The sequence below is a fragment of the Vipera ursinii genome (assembly GCF_947247035.1).
Source record: "Vipera ursinii genome assembly, chromosome: 2".
NCBI classification, from domain to species: domain Eukaryota; kingdom Metazoa; phylum Chordata; class Lepidosauria; order Squamata; family Viperidae; genus Vipera; species Vipera ursinii.
The window spans coordinates 7,427,195-7,446,781 of NC_139513.1; the positions used below are offsets into that span (position 1 = coordinate 7,427,195).

The 19,587-nt window shown below is 41.9% G+C and overlaps 1 protein-coding gene across 1 annotated transcript; it reads left to right on the top strand.

The window, feature by feature from the left end:
- Window positions 1-212: 212 nt before the first annotated feature.
- On the top strand, window positions 213-10,865 carry LOC310633284 (vomeronasal type-2 receptor 26-like; the record flags this gene model as incomplete). Its single annotated transcript, XM_083350983.1, has 5 exons — window positions 213-458; window positions 844-969; window positions 3,902-4,129; window positions 4,612-4,738; window positions 9,970-10,865. The coding sequence occupies 5 exons, from the start codon at window positions 213-215 to the stop codon at window positions 10,863-10,865; spliced, it is 1,623 nt and encodes a 540-aa protein (XP_083207109.1).
- Window positions 10,866-19,587: the final 8,722 nt, after the last annotated feature.

Consider the following 19,587-nt stretch of genomic DNA (forward strand, 5'->3'; position numbering starts at 1 on the left):
TTATTTATTTATTTATTTATTTATTTATTTATTTATTTATTTATTTAAGATTTGAAAATGCCTCCAAACCTCTCAGCCTTAAGTGGATTAAAATACAATTATTGAAAGAATAGTTAAATAACATGTCACTTCCACTGATTATGTCCTGATATATTCATACTTTCAGTAAACCATTAACAGAGTATTGGAAAATGTTATCCTTCCTTTTTGCAATGCAAGCAATCAGCAAGAACCCCAGCATTTTGCTCAATGTCACCCTGGGATACAACATCTATGACAATTATTTCAGAGCACAAATGACCTCAGAGGCTTTGCTGGACCTGCTTTCAGAGGGGCAGGCCAATGTTCCCAACTACAGCTGTGGAAGGCAGAGAAACACAGTGGCTGTTCTCGAAGGGGCTGACACTGACATCTCCATCCAGATTTCAACCATATTGGGAACCTACAAAATCCCACAGGTGTGTCTTTGTTGTATCTTTGATGTGAAGACCATTTTTAGACATGCAACTTACAGCCAGACATCCCCTGTTGGAAAGGAAGAGCAAAGTTGTATTGTGGGAGTTGCATGAAGTAAGAATGAAGGTTTTATCATATGGAAAAGAAGGATTCAAGCAGACAATCCCCTTCCTGGTAGACTCATAATGCAGACTGTGATCTCTGCTGTCTATTTCCAACAGCCAAATGCTGCACTGAAGTGAGAACAGAGGCAATGTAAGAGCAGAATGACCAGAGACTTCCTACAAAAGGTTCTTCATTGCAAGGAGTGGAACAATTCCTACAGAGGTGGTAGATTTTGTTTTTACTGTCTCTCAAAAAATAAAATTCTTTTTTTTTCCTTTTCAGATCAATTATGGTTTTGATTCTCAGGCTCTGAGTGATGAAAATCCTTTCTTCTATCCGATGCTCCCTGCTGAAGGAGTCCAGTACCCAGGGATGGTGAAGCTGGTCCTCCATTTCAGGTGGACCTTGGTGGGTCTCCTGGCTCCAGACACTGAGAATGGACAAAGGTTCATGAGGACAATGAGCTCCATGCTGAGCAGGAATGGCATTTGTCCAGTTTTATCACAAACCTTTTCTCCAGCATCTCGGAAAGCGAACATAGCCTGGTCATTATATCTCAGTTGGAAAAAGGTGAAGGTCTTTATTTTTGGTGCAGAATTGTCTTCATTCAATGTAGGGATTTTGCTTATAGACCTGATATTTGAAAGGCTTACTGAACCTCCTAGAGGAAAAGTCCTGATCACCACAATCTGCTGGGACTTCACTGTTTATTTGGAAAAAAGATCTTTTCCTGTTAAATACATCCATAGCATATTTTCCTTTCCTTTGAAGAAAAATCAAATTGCAAAGTATGGTCGGTATATGAATTCTTTTATGAGATACTTTGCCAAGACCTCCTTCCTGTGTTCCTACACCAACAATGTCTTTTCAGTGAAAGTCTGGAGACAGTGCAGGCAGAGAGAAAATCTGGGGGCTTTCAAGGAAGAAGAAATGGATCCAATCCTGACTCAGGACAACTATTTCATTTACAACACAATCTGGGCTGTGGCAAGGGCCTTAAATACAGCTTATTTGTCAAGATCCAGGAATACCTTTAAAACTGGTAAAAATGCGAAAAGTCCAAAGCTGAAGGCATGGCAGGTATTTATTTTCTATTGCACAGCAATCTGTAGCAGTTGAGAATCTATGTTACAACTGTAAGAACCTGACAATAGAACATTTATTTATTGTTTATTTATTATTACATTTTTATACCGCCCTTCTCCAGAGAACATCAGCAGAGTTGAAAGGGACTTTGGAGGTCTTCTAGTCCAACCCCCTGCTCAGGCAGGAGACCCTGTACCATTCCAGACAAGTGGCTGTCCAGTCTAGTTATACTGTATTCTGAATACAAAAATTACATTAAATTCCAATTTTACATTGCTCTCCTTTCTGCAGTTCATTGTACCCTGATCATTCTTTTCCAATTTGTTTTTACAAGTTTCTAGGTAAAAATAATTTTCCTCCACCTTTTTATTCTTTGACTGTTGTTTTTTTCCACAAGCAGAACCATTAATGGGTACCATGCTTTCTAAAAAAAGAGTTTTTTTGAAAAAATTCCATTTATATCCCGCCCTTCTCCGAAAACTCAGGGCGGCTTACAAGCTTAGCAGTAGCCTTCATTCTATGTATATGCCTGCTTAATAGGGCTTTCACACACACCCCCAAGCGGCATTATTACAAAGTCAGCTTAATTGCCCCCAACAATCTGGGTCCTCATTTTACCTACCTCGGAAGGATGGAAGGCTGAGTCAACCTTGAGCCTGGTGGGATGCGAACCTGCACTAATTGCAGGCAGCTGGTGTTACTTAAGGAGGCATTAGCCCACTGCTCCACCAAGGCTCTTTTTTGTGTGAATATTAAGCTGTCTAACATCTCTCAAAAGTGCGTATAGTCAAGGCTATGGTCTTCCCAGTTGCAATGTATGGCTGTGAAAGTTGGACCAAGAGAAAGGCTGAGCGCCAAAGAATTGAGGCCTTTGAACTCTGGTGCTGGAGAAGACCCCTGCGAGTCCCTTGGACTGCAAGGCGATCAAACCGGTCAGTCCTAGAGGAGATCAATCCTGACTGCTCTTTAGAAGGCCAGATCCTGAAGCTAAAACTCAAATACTTTGGCCACCTAATGAGAAGGAAGGACTCCCTGGAGAAGAGCCTAATGCTGGGAAAGATTGAGGGCAATAGAAGAAGGGGATGACAGAGAATGAGGTGGCTGGATGGAGTTACTGAAGCAGTAGGCGTGAGCTTAAATGGACTCCAGAAGATGGTAGAGGACAGGAAGGCCTGGAGGAACATTGTCCATAGGGTCGCGATGGGTCAGACACGATTTCGCAACTAACAACAACAAAAACATCTCTCACTCGCTCACTTCCTGCGCTGCCCTTCTGCTCCATGGGAGCCTTTACCCAAAGTGGGTCTCATCCTTTGGGTAAGATTCCCTTTGATTTTCCAGCTCAAAACTCTCAGTAGAACCACAGGATTTCATCAAGAAACAAAGGATTTCATCAAGCAGCAGCATATGGAAAAGACTCTTTGGGTCAAGAAGCTAAGCAGGCTAAGGTTGGGTGAGAAATTGAAGAGTTAGACTAGGAAAAAGTCAAGAAGCAGCAAGAGTGAAGAATGTTCCATAAAATATTCCATAAATGTTCAATAAAATTGAAGGAGGTGACCTTAACTGGCACAAGTGGTCTGATTTCTCAGTGAAGATCTGGGATCTCTTCTCCATGGCAAGTTGCCCATCTTCACCTCAGTGCAAAGCTTCATAAGCGCAACCTACTATAAGGGCATAAGCCCCCATAGTTATCCACAAAGTGAGCAAAGATTTTTCTCTTCCTATCTACCCATTGACCTGTAAACCATTTGTTTACAGCATTGTTTCTATGTAGGTCATCTGATTTAATTTTGGCTTCATTGGCAGAATTCCTTTTGTGTTGTTGTGCACAACATCCATATCCTTTTGGGCTTTAACTTTGGACCTCATTAGTTCTCACTGGATGTATCCTTTGCTAAACTTGCCATTGGTTTTCCAAGCTCTGCAGTGACCATTAGGAATGGAATGGATAAAGGCAGTGCTTTTTTTGTAAAAGAAAAAGGTGCCGGAACTCACACGTCATACATCCTGCCTTGCCCACCCTACAAGGTTCCATCCAAAAAAGGTGCTGGAACTCCGTTCTGAACGTTCTATGACAAAAAAGGCCCTGGATAAAGGACATCCTTCACCATTCTTATGTCCCAAGTCATTCTTGGTCCTTCTAAGAAGATTTTTATTCTATATTCCTCCATACAGATTCCAGTTCAAATGGAGCAGTCTTGCTAGAGAGCTTTCTATGTCTATGTAACATTGGGCATTTTCTCCTCCTTTACAGCTTCATTCTTTCCTTCAAACCTCTCAGTTTTATAATAATTCCATCAATGGGGTATATTTGGATGAGAATGGCGAGCTGGTAGCAGACCTGGACATTGTGAACACGGTGGTTTTCTCCAATATGTCTGTTAGCCAAGTGACAGTTGGGAGGCTAGTAAAAGTGGGATCCTTGGATTTCAAGTTTATGATGAACCAAAACGCTATTGCAAAGATGGAAATCCTGAACAAGGTGGGAAAAATACTTTATTCTGCCTTTTCTGAAAGTCTTTCCAAGAGTATTGCAAAACCAGAGCAGGGACAAACTTGGGATGTCATCTCAGTTCTCTGAGAGAGGAAACATCTTCCCATTAGATGTTCAGGTGTCTACGAGAAAAATTTCCTTAATCATTCCAGTTAACTGTTTGTCAGACTTCTACAAGGGAACCAGATTTATATCATGGGACAAAGTGATTGATTTTGTCAAAGTAGAAATCCATTCAACTTTCTTTTCAGTAGGTACATTGAGAATTTAAAATAAAATTGTAGCGGGAGAAGAATTAAAGAGAAGATAAACAGGCAAACAGCAAGCAACCAAATCTAATTTTCTGGTAACCTTCGAATTTAGCAAAGCTAAACCTTGAATTGGATATCCCCGAACTTTTCCTTTTACCTCCTTCAGGAAATAAATTAATTCATGTTGTGGATGTTATTTCTTTCCCTCTCTCTGCCCAGCCCCTGCCCCCTTGCAGATGTGTGGAACGCTGCCCTGCTGGGTTCATGAAGGTGGCTCAGGAAGGGAAGCCCATCTGTTGCTACAATTGTCGTCCATGTGCAGAAGGAACCATCTCCACCATAGAAGGTGGGTGGCATCAGGAGAAAGGGGCAGACTTTGGGGAGGGTCAGAGATCCTGAGATTTTCCACGAATGTGCATTTTGGAAGGCTTGGCCAGAGTGGGTCCCACCTCTTTCAGTCTTGATCAAGATGTACATTTATGTCATAGTTAATTATAAGAAAATATCTTGGACATTAATCTGGTATATAAGTCAAGCAAACAGGTATAGAGATCATGGATAAGTGAGAGCTGAGTATTGCTCTTTACCTTTTGTTCCAAATTACTATTTGCTTCATTGCTCTGAATAGTGAGAGTTTCCAGATACCAGAATATAAGAATGGAAGTTTGATTGGATTTTTGTAGGAGGATTGATAGGATTTGCCCAGAAACCGGCTTGTTATGGGGTTTTAAGCATTAACATACTGCATGGTGGGAACCAAACTACACCAATTCCTGTTTTAGCTGGAGACAGAAGATTCTCTTCCCAGCAGAAATCTGCAAAAAAATAATAATAATAATGGTTCAGGAGATTTATAAGTTTTGGAGAGCATGTGTAACAGTCACACGCTATGCCATATCTGGAATCTGGGTTTACAAAATGCAGCTGTTGTGTTGGCAGACCCGACCCAACTAATCTGAATTAAGACTTTCTATGGCAGCCTGCTTCAGAGAAGACATTAGATTAGTGTTTCTCAACCACAGGTTCTTTAAGATGCCTCCAGAAGTTGTGAATGCTCCAACAGTGGAAGTTTTTAAGAAGAGATTGGACAGCCATTCGTCTGAAATGGTATAGGGCAGACATGTCAAATACAAGGCCTGCGGGCCGGATCCAGCCCGCGAAGTAGTTTCATGCGGCCCGCGAAGCCATCCTGGAAACAGTGAGGGAATGGCCCCCACTGCCTTGGCCCTGGCCCAGAGACCCTCCTTCTGCCAGAGACCCTCAGATCTGTCCCACTCCTGCCCAGGCCCCCATAGGCACCCTTGATGCAAACGATGTAGAGCTGGCCATGCCCACCCAGTAGGCCATACGCACTCTAGCCATGCCCACCCAGTAGGCCACACCCACCCTGGCCATACCCACCCAGCCCCCTGAGGGCAACCGCAATGCTGATGTGGCCCTCAATGAAATTGAGTTTGACACCCCTGGTATAGGGTTTCCTGCCTGAGCAGGGGGTTGGATTAGAAGACCTCCAAGGTCCCTTCCATCTCTATTATTATTATTATTATTATTATTATTATTATTATTATTATTATTATTATTATTATTATTATTATTGCATGAAACTCAAATTGACTGTCACTAATGGTTGACACGGGTTGCTGCCAGCATCCTAGGTATCAACCAGGTATCTCCTTAAAATGTAAGATGTTCCGAGTAGCACAGTTTTTTGTAGCTTTGCTGGAGTTATTGCAGGAAGCTGCAATTTCTTGATGTCTTTTGCAAAGTTTTTGGACATACAGTAGTTCCCAGTGCCCCAATGACAATGGGTATCACTGTTACACGTTTCATCCATAATTGCGCAGTTTCGATGGCCAGGTCGCAGTATTTCGTAATGTTTTCCAGTTCTTTTTCTTCAACTCTGGCATTTCCTGGTACAGCGATATCAAGTCATATTTTTTACACAATGCCCAGTGGATTAGTTTAGCAACTCGGTCATGTCTAGCTTTGTAATCAGTTTGCGCGATTTTGCTGCACTCACATATTAAATGTGAAACAGTTTTAACTTTGCAAAATACATCAAGAAAGTCGGCAATTTGAATTGTCAGTGGATTTTTCTATCTTCGCTTTCACGGCAATAGTTTGTAGTGCTTGTTCTTCAAATTGACTGATGCTGATGGTTGACACAGTTCCCAGTGCCCTGATGACAATGGGTATCACTGTTACATGTTTCATCCATAATCGCACAGTTTCGATGGCCAGGTTGCGATATTTCATAATTTTACCAGTTTTTTTCTTCAACTCTGGGATCCCCTGGTACAGCGCTATCAATCAGCTGTATGCTTCAGTTCTCTACAACTGCGATATCTGGTGTGTTGTGTTCCAAATGACAATCTGTCTGTTTTCGAAAGTCCCACAAGATCTTCACCCTCTCATTCTCAACAACTTTTTCCACCTTATGTTCCCACGACTTTTCAGACACAGGCAAGAGGGAACACCTGCTGCCAGCATCAAGTTCCCTTCGTCCAGTGCGCTCGCACAGGAAGGGTCTTCTCAGGGTGCCGCCAGTAAAAGATTGCCGGTGGATAACACCCAGGGGGAGGGCCTTCTCTGTGGGTGCGCCTGCCCTCTGGAACCAGCTGCCCGTGGAGCTCAGGACTGCCCCTGACCTGCGTTCATTCCGCCGGGACCTGAAGACTTGGCTCTTGAGCTCTCCGGCCCAGGCTGAGAATTTTTAACTGGGGTTTTTATTTTCAGGGATAATTTAATCTTTTTAATTGTCTTTTAACTTTTGTATTTTGTATTGGTGTGATTTTAAAATGCCCTGTAAACCGCCCTGAGTCCTTCGGGAAAGGCCGGTATATAAATCTAATTAAATTAAATTAAATTAAGACGTATTTTTTACACAATGCCCAGAGTAATTATTATTATTGCTGTTGTTGTTGTTGTTGTTATTCATTGCACAGCCAGCCAGATGTTCAGACTGGATTTGGCATTTTTGTCTACCTATTGAGTCCTTACCAGGATGGAAGCAGTTCCTAGTGAGGCCACCTTTTGCAATTGACTAATGGCAAATTTGTCAATGCCAATGGTGTTCAAGTGGTGCTCCAGTTGTTTTTGGATTGCACCCAAGGCGCCTATTACTATTGGTACTACCCTTGCTTGCCTTTGCCTTTCTATTTCTATTTGTAGGTCTTTGTATTTTGTTATCTTCTCCAGTTCTTTCTCGTCTATTCTGCTGTCTCCAGGCACTGCCATGTCCACTATCCAGACTTTTTTTGTCTTTCTTATCAATAATTGTTAAGTCTGGGGTGTTATGTTGCAGGTGCTTGTCTGTTTGAATTCTGAAGTCCCAGAGCAGTTTAATTTTATCATTTTCTATGACTTGCTCTATTTTATGATCCCACCAGTTCTTGCTTACAGGCAAATGATATTTCTTGCAGAACTTCCAATGCACCATTGTTGCTACTTTGTTATGCTGCTGCTTAACTTGCTGATCTTATTTTCCAGTCTAACCTTCCATTTTTGTGGTGCACTGTTTGTTTCTTTTTCTTCTTTGTTGCTTTTGCATCCCAAGTATTTAGTTATAACTGCAGCTGTGCTGTACATTAGTTGTTTTGTTTCTTGCAGTGAATTGGTGCTTATACTTGATATTGCAGTATTTGCATCTTTTAATGCTTGTGCTAGCTGTTTCTTTGGAACAAGCTTCAATGCAGGCAGCCTTATTCTGTTGTTTTTGTGCTGTTGTAGATGCTCAGTTATTCTTTGTTTCAATTCTTTTATTTCTTTAGTTAGAGGGCTTTGTTCTTCCTGAGGAAGAGGTGCCTGGATTCCAAATGAGAACAGTTGTATGTCTCTGCTGGATTCCTTCATTGCCAACTCCCCCTGGCTTGCCTTTACATTCTGAATTACTTCTGGCAAGGCTTTGATTTCTTTGCCCTGGGTAAACCTTTGCAGTTCGTCCAATTCTGTTTCTGTGGATACTTTATTTCATATTATAAATCGGCATTTATCTACTAGTCTCTGTTCTGTTATTTCTGATTCTGGATGTTGTTCTTTCCAGAACTGGTGCATTCATTTTAGATATCCTCTTCTTGTTGGACTTGATCCATAATAACAGATCATTATTTCTTTGTTTTCAAGCACTGCATATTTGTGATGGATAAACACCTTTTCTTCCAGTAGTTCTGCAGCTGCTGGCCCTGGTTCCTCAGCCAACAGTCCTGAGTTCTATAACCCATTTTTCACCAGATATCCAGCAACTCCAATATCTAGCGCAGACCTTGTTAACCTGGGTGACATCTGAGCCAGCATGGCATTCTGAAATTTATGTCTCACCATATTTTTTATAGGAGAGACACTCTTTGTCTGACACCTCTAATGAGATCTGTCCAGTATGGTTGAACTTCTGGCATAGCTCTCATCTTCCTCAGAGTACATACAACCATGTCAAAGTAGTGCTTCACTGGGGGATTACATCATCATCATCATCATCATCATCATCATCATCATCATCATCATCATCATCATTATTATTATTATTATTATTATTATTATTATTATTATTATTATTATTATTATTATTATTATTATTATTATTATTATTATTATTCCTTGCAAGTGTCCATGTCTGATAGGTATTGTGGGCAGCCACAATTTCAGGATGAAGCCACCTGCCTTTAATCAAAGGATTTATTTCCTTGCTAAAAAAAAGTCTCATAAAGTGTCTTGGTTCTCTTCGTTCTAACTGATGATGTGGATGGACTGGGCAGCCTTACATAATAATCCTTTGATGGCTCCATCTGTTCAGGTAGTGCCTTTTTTTGGTCACCCTCAGGTGACTATTGGGTTTATATTTCCTGAGGCTGACATTGCAGAGATTTCGCTGGAGACTCATCTTAGTAATTTTTAAAGTCATGGCCTGGGGAGGGGAGAGGAGAGGAGAGGAGAGGAGAGGAGAGGAGAGGAGAGGAGAGGAGAGGAGAGGAGAGGAGAGGAGAGGGGAAGGGAAGGGAGGAGGGGGAAGGGGAGGAGAGAAGAGGAATCATGAGTTGAGATTGAGCCAAACTTCCTTTTTGTTCTTATTGGAAGATGTTCCTCTTTCTGATAATAAAAAATGAGGAGTGAATTTTGATGTACTCACCCTATATCTAACTCATCTTCAAGGGCCACTCCACCTAATATTTCTTTCTCATGGCAAAAATAGTGTTTATCCATTCCAGCTGGCATAAGCTATGCTAAATGATCCTTCACATGTACTTCATTCCACTATAGGGTGGATCTCATTGGTGCCTTAAAGCATTGACAAAATGCTGGACTCCAGTTTTCAAGAGGTTCAGCAGTGAAAAGGTAAAATAGTGGAACTACCTTCCTTCCTTGAATCCTTTCTTCTTTCCTTCTTCTCCCTCAACAAGTTCATTGATGAAATGGTAACAGTAAAAAGAAAGAAAGAAAAAGAAATATTCTAGCTGGAGGGAAATGAAGAAATATATTGAGTTCACCTATAGTCAGTCAGTCATGACAAAAACAAGTTTACCCAAACAATGCATGTGATTAAAGGACATGTTAAATGGAGATTCTATTCTTTCTCTTTTTCAGATGCAGAAAAATGTACCAAATGTCCAGAAGATCGATATCCAAACACCAGTCGAGTTCACTGTATTCCCAAGATTCAAAGCTACCTTTCTTATAAGGAAAATCTGGGGATTGTCCTGACTTCCATTGCCTTGTTTCTCTCTTTAACCACAGGCTTTGGCTTGGGGGTCTTCATTAAATTCATGGAAACACCAATTATCAAAGCCAACAACCGGGACCTCTCCTACATTCTCCTGGTCTCCCTCCTTCTTTCCATCTTGACCTCCTTCCTGTTCATTGGCCAGCCAAGGAGAGTGACCTGCCTCCTCCGACAAACAGCCTTCAGCATTGTCTTCTCAATTGCCATTTCTGCAATCTTGGCCAAAACAATCACAGTGGTGTTAGCCTTCTTGGCCACAAAACCAGGGAATAAAGTGAAGAGTTGGTTGGGGAAGAGCTTGGCCAACTCCATTGTCCTTTCTTGTTCTGGTCTCCAAGCTGTCATCTGCAGCATCTGGTTGGGAACTTTCCCCCCATTCCCTGACTCTGACATGCACTCCCAACCTAGAGAGATCATCTTACAATGCAATGAAGGCTCTGTTGCCATGTTTTATATTGTCTTAGGCTGCATGGGTTTCCTAGCTGTTATATGCTTCATCATAGCTTTTCTGGCCAGGAATCTCCCTGGAGCCTTCAATGAAGCCAAGTTGATCTCATTCAGCATGCTGGTCTTCTGCAGTGTCTGGGTGTCCTTTGTGCCAGCCTACCTGAGCACCAAGGGGAAGTACGTGGTGGCTGTTCAAGTGTTCTCCATATTGGCCTCCAGTGCTAGCTTGCTGGGCTGCATCTTTATCCCCAAGTGCTACATTATTATTTTTAGGCCAGATCTGAATAACAAAAAACATTTGATGTCCAAATAAAATAGAAAAAAAATGACTTTTAGAAATCTATTATTTTTCAAAAATGCCATTTAGTAGGCTTGATTAACAGGTTTTGATCATTTTTGTTTGTTTGTGTATTAAACCTGCCAATCTTACTTAGAAATGACTGTAGGCAGTTTAAAATCAAGAAAAAAGAAGGATAAAAGCAATAAATAGTACGACTAGCATTGGTTTCAAATCGACAAAGATAGGATGGAATGGAGCAAGATGCACATGGGGAAGAGGTGTTCCTCTTATTCCTAAAGCTTCTCCTATTCCCATTCTTTCATATTCCCAAACCAATAACAAAATACCAAATCTTATTTTTAGTCACAATCATGTGGGTAAAATCAGTTTCCAGATCTATGGGACTGTTTGGTAGGAAAATGGAGACATAAGGAATGCAGCCTTACAGCTCATCATGACCTGTGGGAAGTTTTATGAAAATATTCCTGTAGCTATTCTTGAATCTGAAGATGGAAAATGTTTCCTATAACTAAGACTATGTTTCTTCACAACAGAAGGGAAAGACATAACCTGAGATTTCTTAAGTTACTATTTATGCATGTATGCCCTTTTCTCTTCCTGTTTTGCATCATTTTGCCCTCTTTTCTGAAATGTATAAATATTTATGTATTCTTATTAAACAAACTTATAAGGCTGCCACACTCACCTATAGGTGCTGCTGGGCAGCTTACAACTTCACAGTATAAAAATTCATTAAAACCCATCCCAATGTGATGGGGATGTGAGTGTATGATGTGAGTGTATCTCTTTGTTTGAAGGAGTTTCTCTCTAATCTTGGGACAAGATCCACTCTCAGCATGTAGTGTGTAATATATACTGCAATAAGCCTTGATTGTTTGCTTTGGGTCCTGTGTTTTGATTCCACAGAAACTGGTGTCAGAAATGGGATTTACAAGTTTTGATTTGTAACCAGGGACAATAGCAGGGTCCCCTATAGTGTTGGGGTGAGTTTGATTCTTTGCCAATTTTCTTGCTGCCAATAAAAAGCATGATTTAGGTGTGTATACCAGGCAACACTCTGTGTCTAAAAATCCATTTGATTGGGAAGTTTTCTCAAATATGTGTGGCCCCTTTTTAATTCTAGTTCTCAGCTTTCCTGTAGAGAGCTCAACTGAGCAATGACTGGAGGTGTCTGACAAGGTGACTTTGGCTTTGGAGGAGGGATTGTGTTCCTTCTGTGTGGAGCAGAAACTGGCCCTGAGGTTCTGTTCTATCTCCAATTTTACCCTTTTATCTTTATCTTTAGTAGACTTATATACCACCCTTCTCCCGTAGGACTCAGGGCGGTTCACAAGGTTTTTAAAATAACAATAGAACAATTACAAAAATTAAGAACAGTTAAAATAATTACATTTAGACCTTGAATAAATATAAAACCCCAATTAAACTCCAATTAAAACCCCAATTAATACTTTCAGTCCAGGCCAGAAAGCTCAAAGAGCCAAGTCTTCAGGTCCCGGCGGAATGGGCGAAGGTCAGGGGCAGTCCTAAGCTCTACGGGCAGGCGCACCCACAGAGAAGGCCCTCCCCCTGGGTGTTATCTGCCGACAATCTTTTACCGGCGGTACCCTGAGAAGACCCTCCCTGTGGGAGCGCACAGGACGAAGGGAGCTTGATGCCGGCAGCAGGTGTTCCCTCAGATATCCCGGCCCCAAGCCATTTAGGGCTTTATAGGTCATCACCTATCTCATTGAATGAAGATGCCTTAGCTGCTACTAGGCAGGGTGGGCACTGCAAAATGGACTCCCTTTGAGAGAAGCGGCATGTGAAAAAGTAAGTGTTCATAAACAAATGATACTCCCAGGTTAAGAACAACCTATCATGCAACTCCAAGGACCAAGTAATATTGCAGAGGGGAAAAAAGAGGAAATGAAGGAAGCCACGAATGAGTATCCCTAGATCCTGGACACAGGCAGCAATCAATAAGATAAGTATATTTATGTGAATTTAGAGTTCCTGAGAGAAGCACCAATTTTGACCGGGAATGATTAAACACATGGAGCAATGGAAACAGTAAAACTCAGTGGTCACACTATATACAGGGAAATGGACAAAGTTAACCCTTCTCCTTTGGGCTTGGTGAGATCAAATCTTGTAGAGTTTGAAAAAGGGAAGCTCTGAGCCTGGGCAACACTGGGGCAGGTAGAGGAAGAGGAATATTCCTCCAAATTGACTTTCCAGGAGATGCAAATATACTTTACTGAGATGCTGTCATATAAACATAAGAAGCATTTATTGGTTACCATAAGCACCTCTTTTAGTTAAATGGAAGGTTTTGCTACTAGAAAAGCAGATGCCAGTACGGTGGTCAATGGATTACTTCAGCAATGAAACATATGGATTAAGGGAGTCACTTTTAAAATACTGCCCTGAGCAGCCTAGAACTGAAATGTCACAGAGAACTAGTTTGGTCTAGTACCAAGGGTGCTGGCCTAGGAACCAGGAGTCTGTGAGTTCTAGTCCCTCCTGATGCATAAAAAAATGTCTGAGTGACTTTGAGCCAGTCACTCTCCCTCAACCCAATCCCACCTCACAGGATTGCTGTTATGGGGAAAATTGAAGGAAAAAGGGATATTAAGCATGTCCAACACCTTGAGTTATTTATGTTGTTGTTGTTAGCTGCAAAGTCATGTCTGACCCATCGCAACCCTATGTACAACGTTCCTCCAGGCCTTCCTGTCCTCTACCATCTTCTGGAGTCCATTTAAGCTCACGCCTACTGCTTCAGTGACTCCATCCAGCCACCTCATTCTCTGTCGTCCCCTTCTTCTATTGCCCTCGATCTTTCCCAGCATTAGGCTCTTCTCCAGTGAGTCCTTCCTTCTCATTAGGTGGCCAAAGTATTTGAGTTTTAGCTTCAGGCCTTCTAAAGAGCAGTCAGGATTGATCTCCTCTAGGACTGACCGGTTTGATCGCCTTGCAGTCCAAGGGACTCGCAGGAGTCTTCTCCAGCACCATAGTTCAAAGGCCTCAATTCTTTGGCGCTCAGCCTTTCTTATGGTCCAACTTTCACTGCCATACATTGCAACTGGGAAGACCATAGCCTTGACTATACACACTTTTGTTGACAGGGTGATGTCTCTGCTTTTTAGTGTGCTGTCTAGATTTGCCATGGCTTTCCTCCCCAGGAGCAAGCGTCTTTTAATTTCTTGGCTACAGTATACAATAATAAAAATAGGATAAAAGTAAAGACAGCAGAAACATTAAAAAAAATCACCTGGCCAAACTAGTAGAAATAATTGGCTGAAGATGGGTAGATGTGCTTCCCATGGCACCCTTGCCCTTCAAAAGTATCCCTTTTAGATTGTCTATTGGGGTCCAATGCTTTTAGGCGTTGAATTAATTCCCATCCCAGAAAGTGTTCTTCATCATGACCCATGGTCAAGTTACTTCCTGCTATATAATCTTTTAAATGGGACCAGCACCTGACCCAAACATGAGTAAGATTTCATCATGATCAAAAACCTGACACTGTAGCCTGTGAGCACGTGCAAGCAGGAGATTGTGTGCATCACAAAGTGTGTCAGAGAAAGAAGGATCTGTCTCCAAGGTGGAAGGGCCCATATCTGTGCAACTATCAGTATCATACTGATGGTGAAAAAAGTAAGGTTCTGCATTTAGGCAAGAAAAAAAAACAAATGCACAGGTATAGTATAGGTGGTACCTTGCTCAATAGTAGTAACTGTGAGAGGGATCTCGGAGTCCTAGTGGACAATCACTTAAATATGAGCCAGCAGTGTGCTGCAGCTGCCAAAAAAGCCAACACAGTGCTAGGCTGCATTAACAGAGGGATAGAATCAAGATCACATGAAGTACTAATACCACTTTACAATGCCTTGGTAAGGCCACACTTGGAATATTGCATCCAGTTTTGGTCACCACGATGTAAAAAAGATGTTGAGACTTTGGAAAGACTACAGAGAAGAGCAACAAATATGATTAGGGGACTGGAGGCTAAAACATATAAGGAACTGCTGCTGGAATTGGGTATGTATAGTTTAATGAAGAGAAGGACGAGGGGGGACATGATAGCAGTCTTCCAATATCCCAGGGGTTGCCCCAAAGAAGAGGGAGTTAAGCTATTCTCCAAAGTGCCCGAAGGCAGGACAAGAAGCAACAGTTGGAAACTAATCAAGGAGAGAAGCAACCTAGAACTAAGGAGAAACTTCCTGACAGTTAGAACAATTAACCAGTGGAACAACCTGCCTCCAGAAGCTGTGAATGCTCCAACACTGGAAGTTTTTAAGAAGAGACTGGACAGCCATTTGTCCAAAATGGTAAAGGGTTTCCTGCCTCAGCAGGGGGTTGGACTAGATGACCTCCAAGGTCCCTTCCAACTTTACTATTATGATTATGATTATACTGATTTAAAATTACCTATTTGGTTGTCTAGAAAATATTCTATTTTTACACATAGGCAGACAAAAGAAGAGATTGTGAGATTATAGGAAGACATCCCCCCATGCCATCTTCTTCCTTCACCCTCCAATAAACTCAGGCAAACTAAACAATTGGAGAAAATTGACACTCCATCCTCAGCATTTGACCATGTCTCAAATCTGAAAGTTTGGGATTGCACAGAGTCTGTTAGGATTTAGATTGTGAATCTCATTGCTGACACCAGTTTCTGCAGGAAAAAAAAATACAGCCCCCCCCCCCAAAAAAAAACAATACTCAAGGCTCAATACAATTATTTTTTATTCAGTGGCCATGGGGAATTTCCCTCCAGAAAATAGTCGGAGGAACTCCTATAAACAAAAGGATAAACTCATATTTATACATTTCAGGAAAGGAGGACAAACGATAATAGTACATATGACATATGCATATTTAATATGTGATCTAAGTGTGAATATTCATAATTAGCAAGCCTCAAGTTAGGATGGAACTGGATGAGGCTGTCAGCAGGCCCAGAGGAAAGGAGAGGTGCTTTTGGAGGCAGTGGCAGAATGTTCCAGGGGTGAAAAGGAGTGAGGCTCCTTTAAGGAAAAGGTGGATGAGACAGGATCAGAAAAAGAAAAGGAGGCGAGATCATTGTGCAGGAATACAAGCTAATTTGAGGGTTATCCACATGGAGCTCCATTTCCATCTGTCCTATTTGCCTTCGTTTGCTCCCTAGAGACTAAAATGGATGCTCTGAAATTTGAGCTGGCCACGAACAAGGAGTGTAATATCGGAGGTGGTGACCCTTTGAGAGCTGTATGCAACATATTTTCATTTTTATGTATTCCATTTGGTGTACATTCAAAGTGACAATAAAGTTGTTATTGTTGTTGTTGTTTTTGTTTGTTGTTGTTGTTGTTGTTGTTGTTGTTGTTGTTATTATTATTATTATTATTATTATTATTATTATTATTATTATTATTATTATTATTATTATTATTATTATCCCAACCATCTACTGTTGCTATCCACAATTAAGAGTTATTGCTTAAATAAAAAGAAACATACTGTAACAGTTGTATTTGTCATAGGAGTTAAAATGTACTGAGAAACAAGGATGTCATGGTGGTTGTTGTGTAGCCGGGTCTTTCAGGCATTGAGCAAGACAGAAGGTTTCAAACAGCAACAGGCTTTATTGAAGGTCAGACATAACAGAAGCAACAAGGGAGCTGCTGCACAGCTATTTATATGGTTGGCCAGTAGGCAGCAACCAATAGGTTTAAAGCACAGGTTTTCTGCCCAAAGACCTACTTAGCTGGCTGAAGACAACCAGTCTGCGCTGGCTAGCAACCGTTAGAAGCATACACATGAACTAGCACTTAGCAATTGAACTTAAGCAATTAGCAAGCAGTGCAACATAAGCAAACACTCACAACATATAGAAAAAGGCCAATACATTACACCTGTCACATGCAATTTTTCATTATTGTTAATATCCTCCCACTACTCCAAGACCTTAATTTCCTCACAATCCCATCTTCCAGTTGGCCTTTAATGATTTGAAATAAAAAGGTTGGCCTAGTCATCCATGGAGAACAGCTTGGACTATTTTCTAGGTTTCATCTATTAGAACATGTTGAAAGTTGACATCCCCCTATCTCACATTTCTACATTTCTTCTGGTTGTAAGCCACTCCTTTGTATTCAGGTCTGGCCTCAGAATGATAATGTAGCACTTGAGAATGAAGATGCAGACCAGCAGACCAGCACTGGAGGCCAAGATGGAGAAGACCTGCACAGCCACCATGCATTTCCCTTTGGTGCTTAGGTAGCTGGGCATAAAACTCACCCAGACATTGCAGAACACCAGCATGCTGTAGGTAATCAGCTTGGTTTCATTGAAGGTCCCAGGTAGATTCCTGGCTAAGAAAGCGACCATGAAGCAGATGGCAGATAAGAAGCCCATATAGCTAATGATCATGTAGAACGTGGCAACAGCCCTTTCATTGCATTCCAGGATGATCATTCCAGGTTGAGAGTGGAACTCAGAGTCAGGGAATGGGGGAGAAACTCCCAGCCAGATGAAGCAGATGATAATTTGGACAGCAGAACAAGAAAGGATGATGGAATTGCTTAAGCTCTTCCCCAACCATCTGTTAACTTGGTTTCCTGGTTTTGTGGCCAGGAACGCCAGCACCACTGTGATTGTTTTAGCCAAAAGAGAAGAAATGGCAACTGAGAAGATGATGCTGAAAACAGTTTGTCTGAAAAATCAAGTGGCTTTCTTTGGTTGACCAATGAAGAGAAAAGAAGAGAAGAAGCAAAGCAGGAGGGTGACCAAGAGAATGTAAGAGAGGTCCCGGTTGTTGGCTTTCACAATGGGAATTTCTCGGTATATAATGAATATGAGTAACACAGATACTGTGATTAGGAACAAGAGTAGGGCAAAAGAGATTAGAAATGATGCCCAGATGTTCTTCAAAAGACAGGAAGGTTATACCTTTGGGGATACATTGGATTCTGTCCTCATTTGGATACTTATCATCTGGACACTTGGTGCATTTTTCTGTATCTGAGAAAACCCCCCAAAAAACAAAAACAAACATTTATTTAATATTCTATCCTTTTACAGAAGTAGTCCTAGTCTTTAGCATGACCACTGCAAAGACAAATCAAGTGCTGCAGAGACTATTCCAGGCATTTACCAGAGCCAACTTGATTAGACACATCACATCAGCGCCTTTCCACCCGTCGACTAATGGTTTGGCAGAACGAATGGTGAGGACAACCAAGGATGCATTGAGGTGCATCATTAGTGGAGATTGGCATCACTGGTTAGCTCCGTTTCTTTTGGCGCAACATACCACTCCATGTACAGCTATGGGCAAGAGCCCTGCTGAGTTGCATTGGGGATGGTGACTCATTACTAAGTTGGACAGACTACACCCAGACAGAGTGTCAGCTCAACAGGAGCAACCAGAAACCACCCGAGAATTGCACATTGGTGAAAAGGTTTGGGCTCGGAACTATGGTCTAGGGCCTACTTGGATCCAGGAGGTGGTAGTGGGCAAAACGGGCCCTGTATCTTACATTGTAGAGGTAGGAGGGTCGCGAGGTGAGGAGACATATTGATCAGTTGAGGAAGAGACAACCTGAAAAGCCACAAAATGTGTCTCCAGAGCAACATCTGGCCGGCTATCAGGACCCTGATGGCGTCCCAAGGGATGACTACATTGCAGACCCAGTTGCCCTTGCTGATCCAGGTGACCAGAATGCAGGGCAAGCAGTGAAACAGTCAGCAAGGATCCATAGGCCACCGGTGTATCTCAAGGACTATGTAAGTTCTTGAGGCTAGGGTATTATAAAAAAAATCCAGCTCAACACTGCAGGGTTTATTCCATTAGTTGTTTATTGTTCCCATTATTATTTGGGGGTTTTTTGTATGGGGGAAGGGGTGTTATGTATATAGGAGATGTCACAGAGATAGCCACTGACACCACCAGGTGGCAGGGTGCCCTGTCAGGATTGGCAGGGAAGTCTTTGGCGGGAAATCTGGACAATGGGATTGGTTCCAAGTATACCTGACTAGGTATATAAGAGGGGTAGTTGCCCCTTTTTTGCCAAGTCTGTGCTACATCAATAAAGGAAGTTATGCTGAACCCTGTTGTCCTGCGTTGTCCATCTTGGCCATGCGGTCCTGAGCCCATGATCTAACAAGTTCAAATAAACTTAAGTTGTCAAACAAATGCAAAGGAAGCACACAAAACCAATAATAACGAATAGTTAAACATTATGAGTTTGAAACTATTTCACAGTCATTTCCCTGCTTTTATCATTAGATGTTGCTTAGTGTTTAGATCTGGTCTCAGGATGATAATGTAGCACTTGGGGAAGAAGATGCAGCCCAACAGTCCAGCACTGGAAGCCAAGATGCAGAATACCTGAACAGCAACCATGGACTTTCCTTTGGTGCTCAGATAGGTGGGCAGGAAAGAGATCCAGACACTGCAGAAAACCAGCATGCTGAAGGTGATCAGCTTGGCTTCATTGAAAGCCCCAGGCAGGTTCTTAGCCAGGAAAGCTACTGTGAAGCAAATGGCAGCTAGGAAACCCATGTAACCAAGGACAACATAAAACATGGTGACAGAGCCTTCATTGCACTGAAGGATGATCTCTCTAGGCTGAGAGTGCAGGTCAGACTCAGGGAATGGGGGAGAAATTGTCAGCCATACAGCACAGAGGAAAATTTGGCCAGAAGAACAAGCAAGGATGTTAGAGTTGGCCAAACTCCTTCCCAACCATCTTCTCATCCT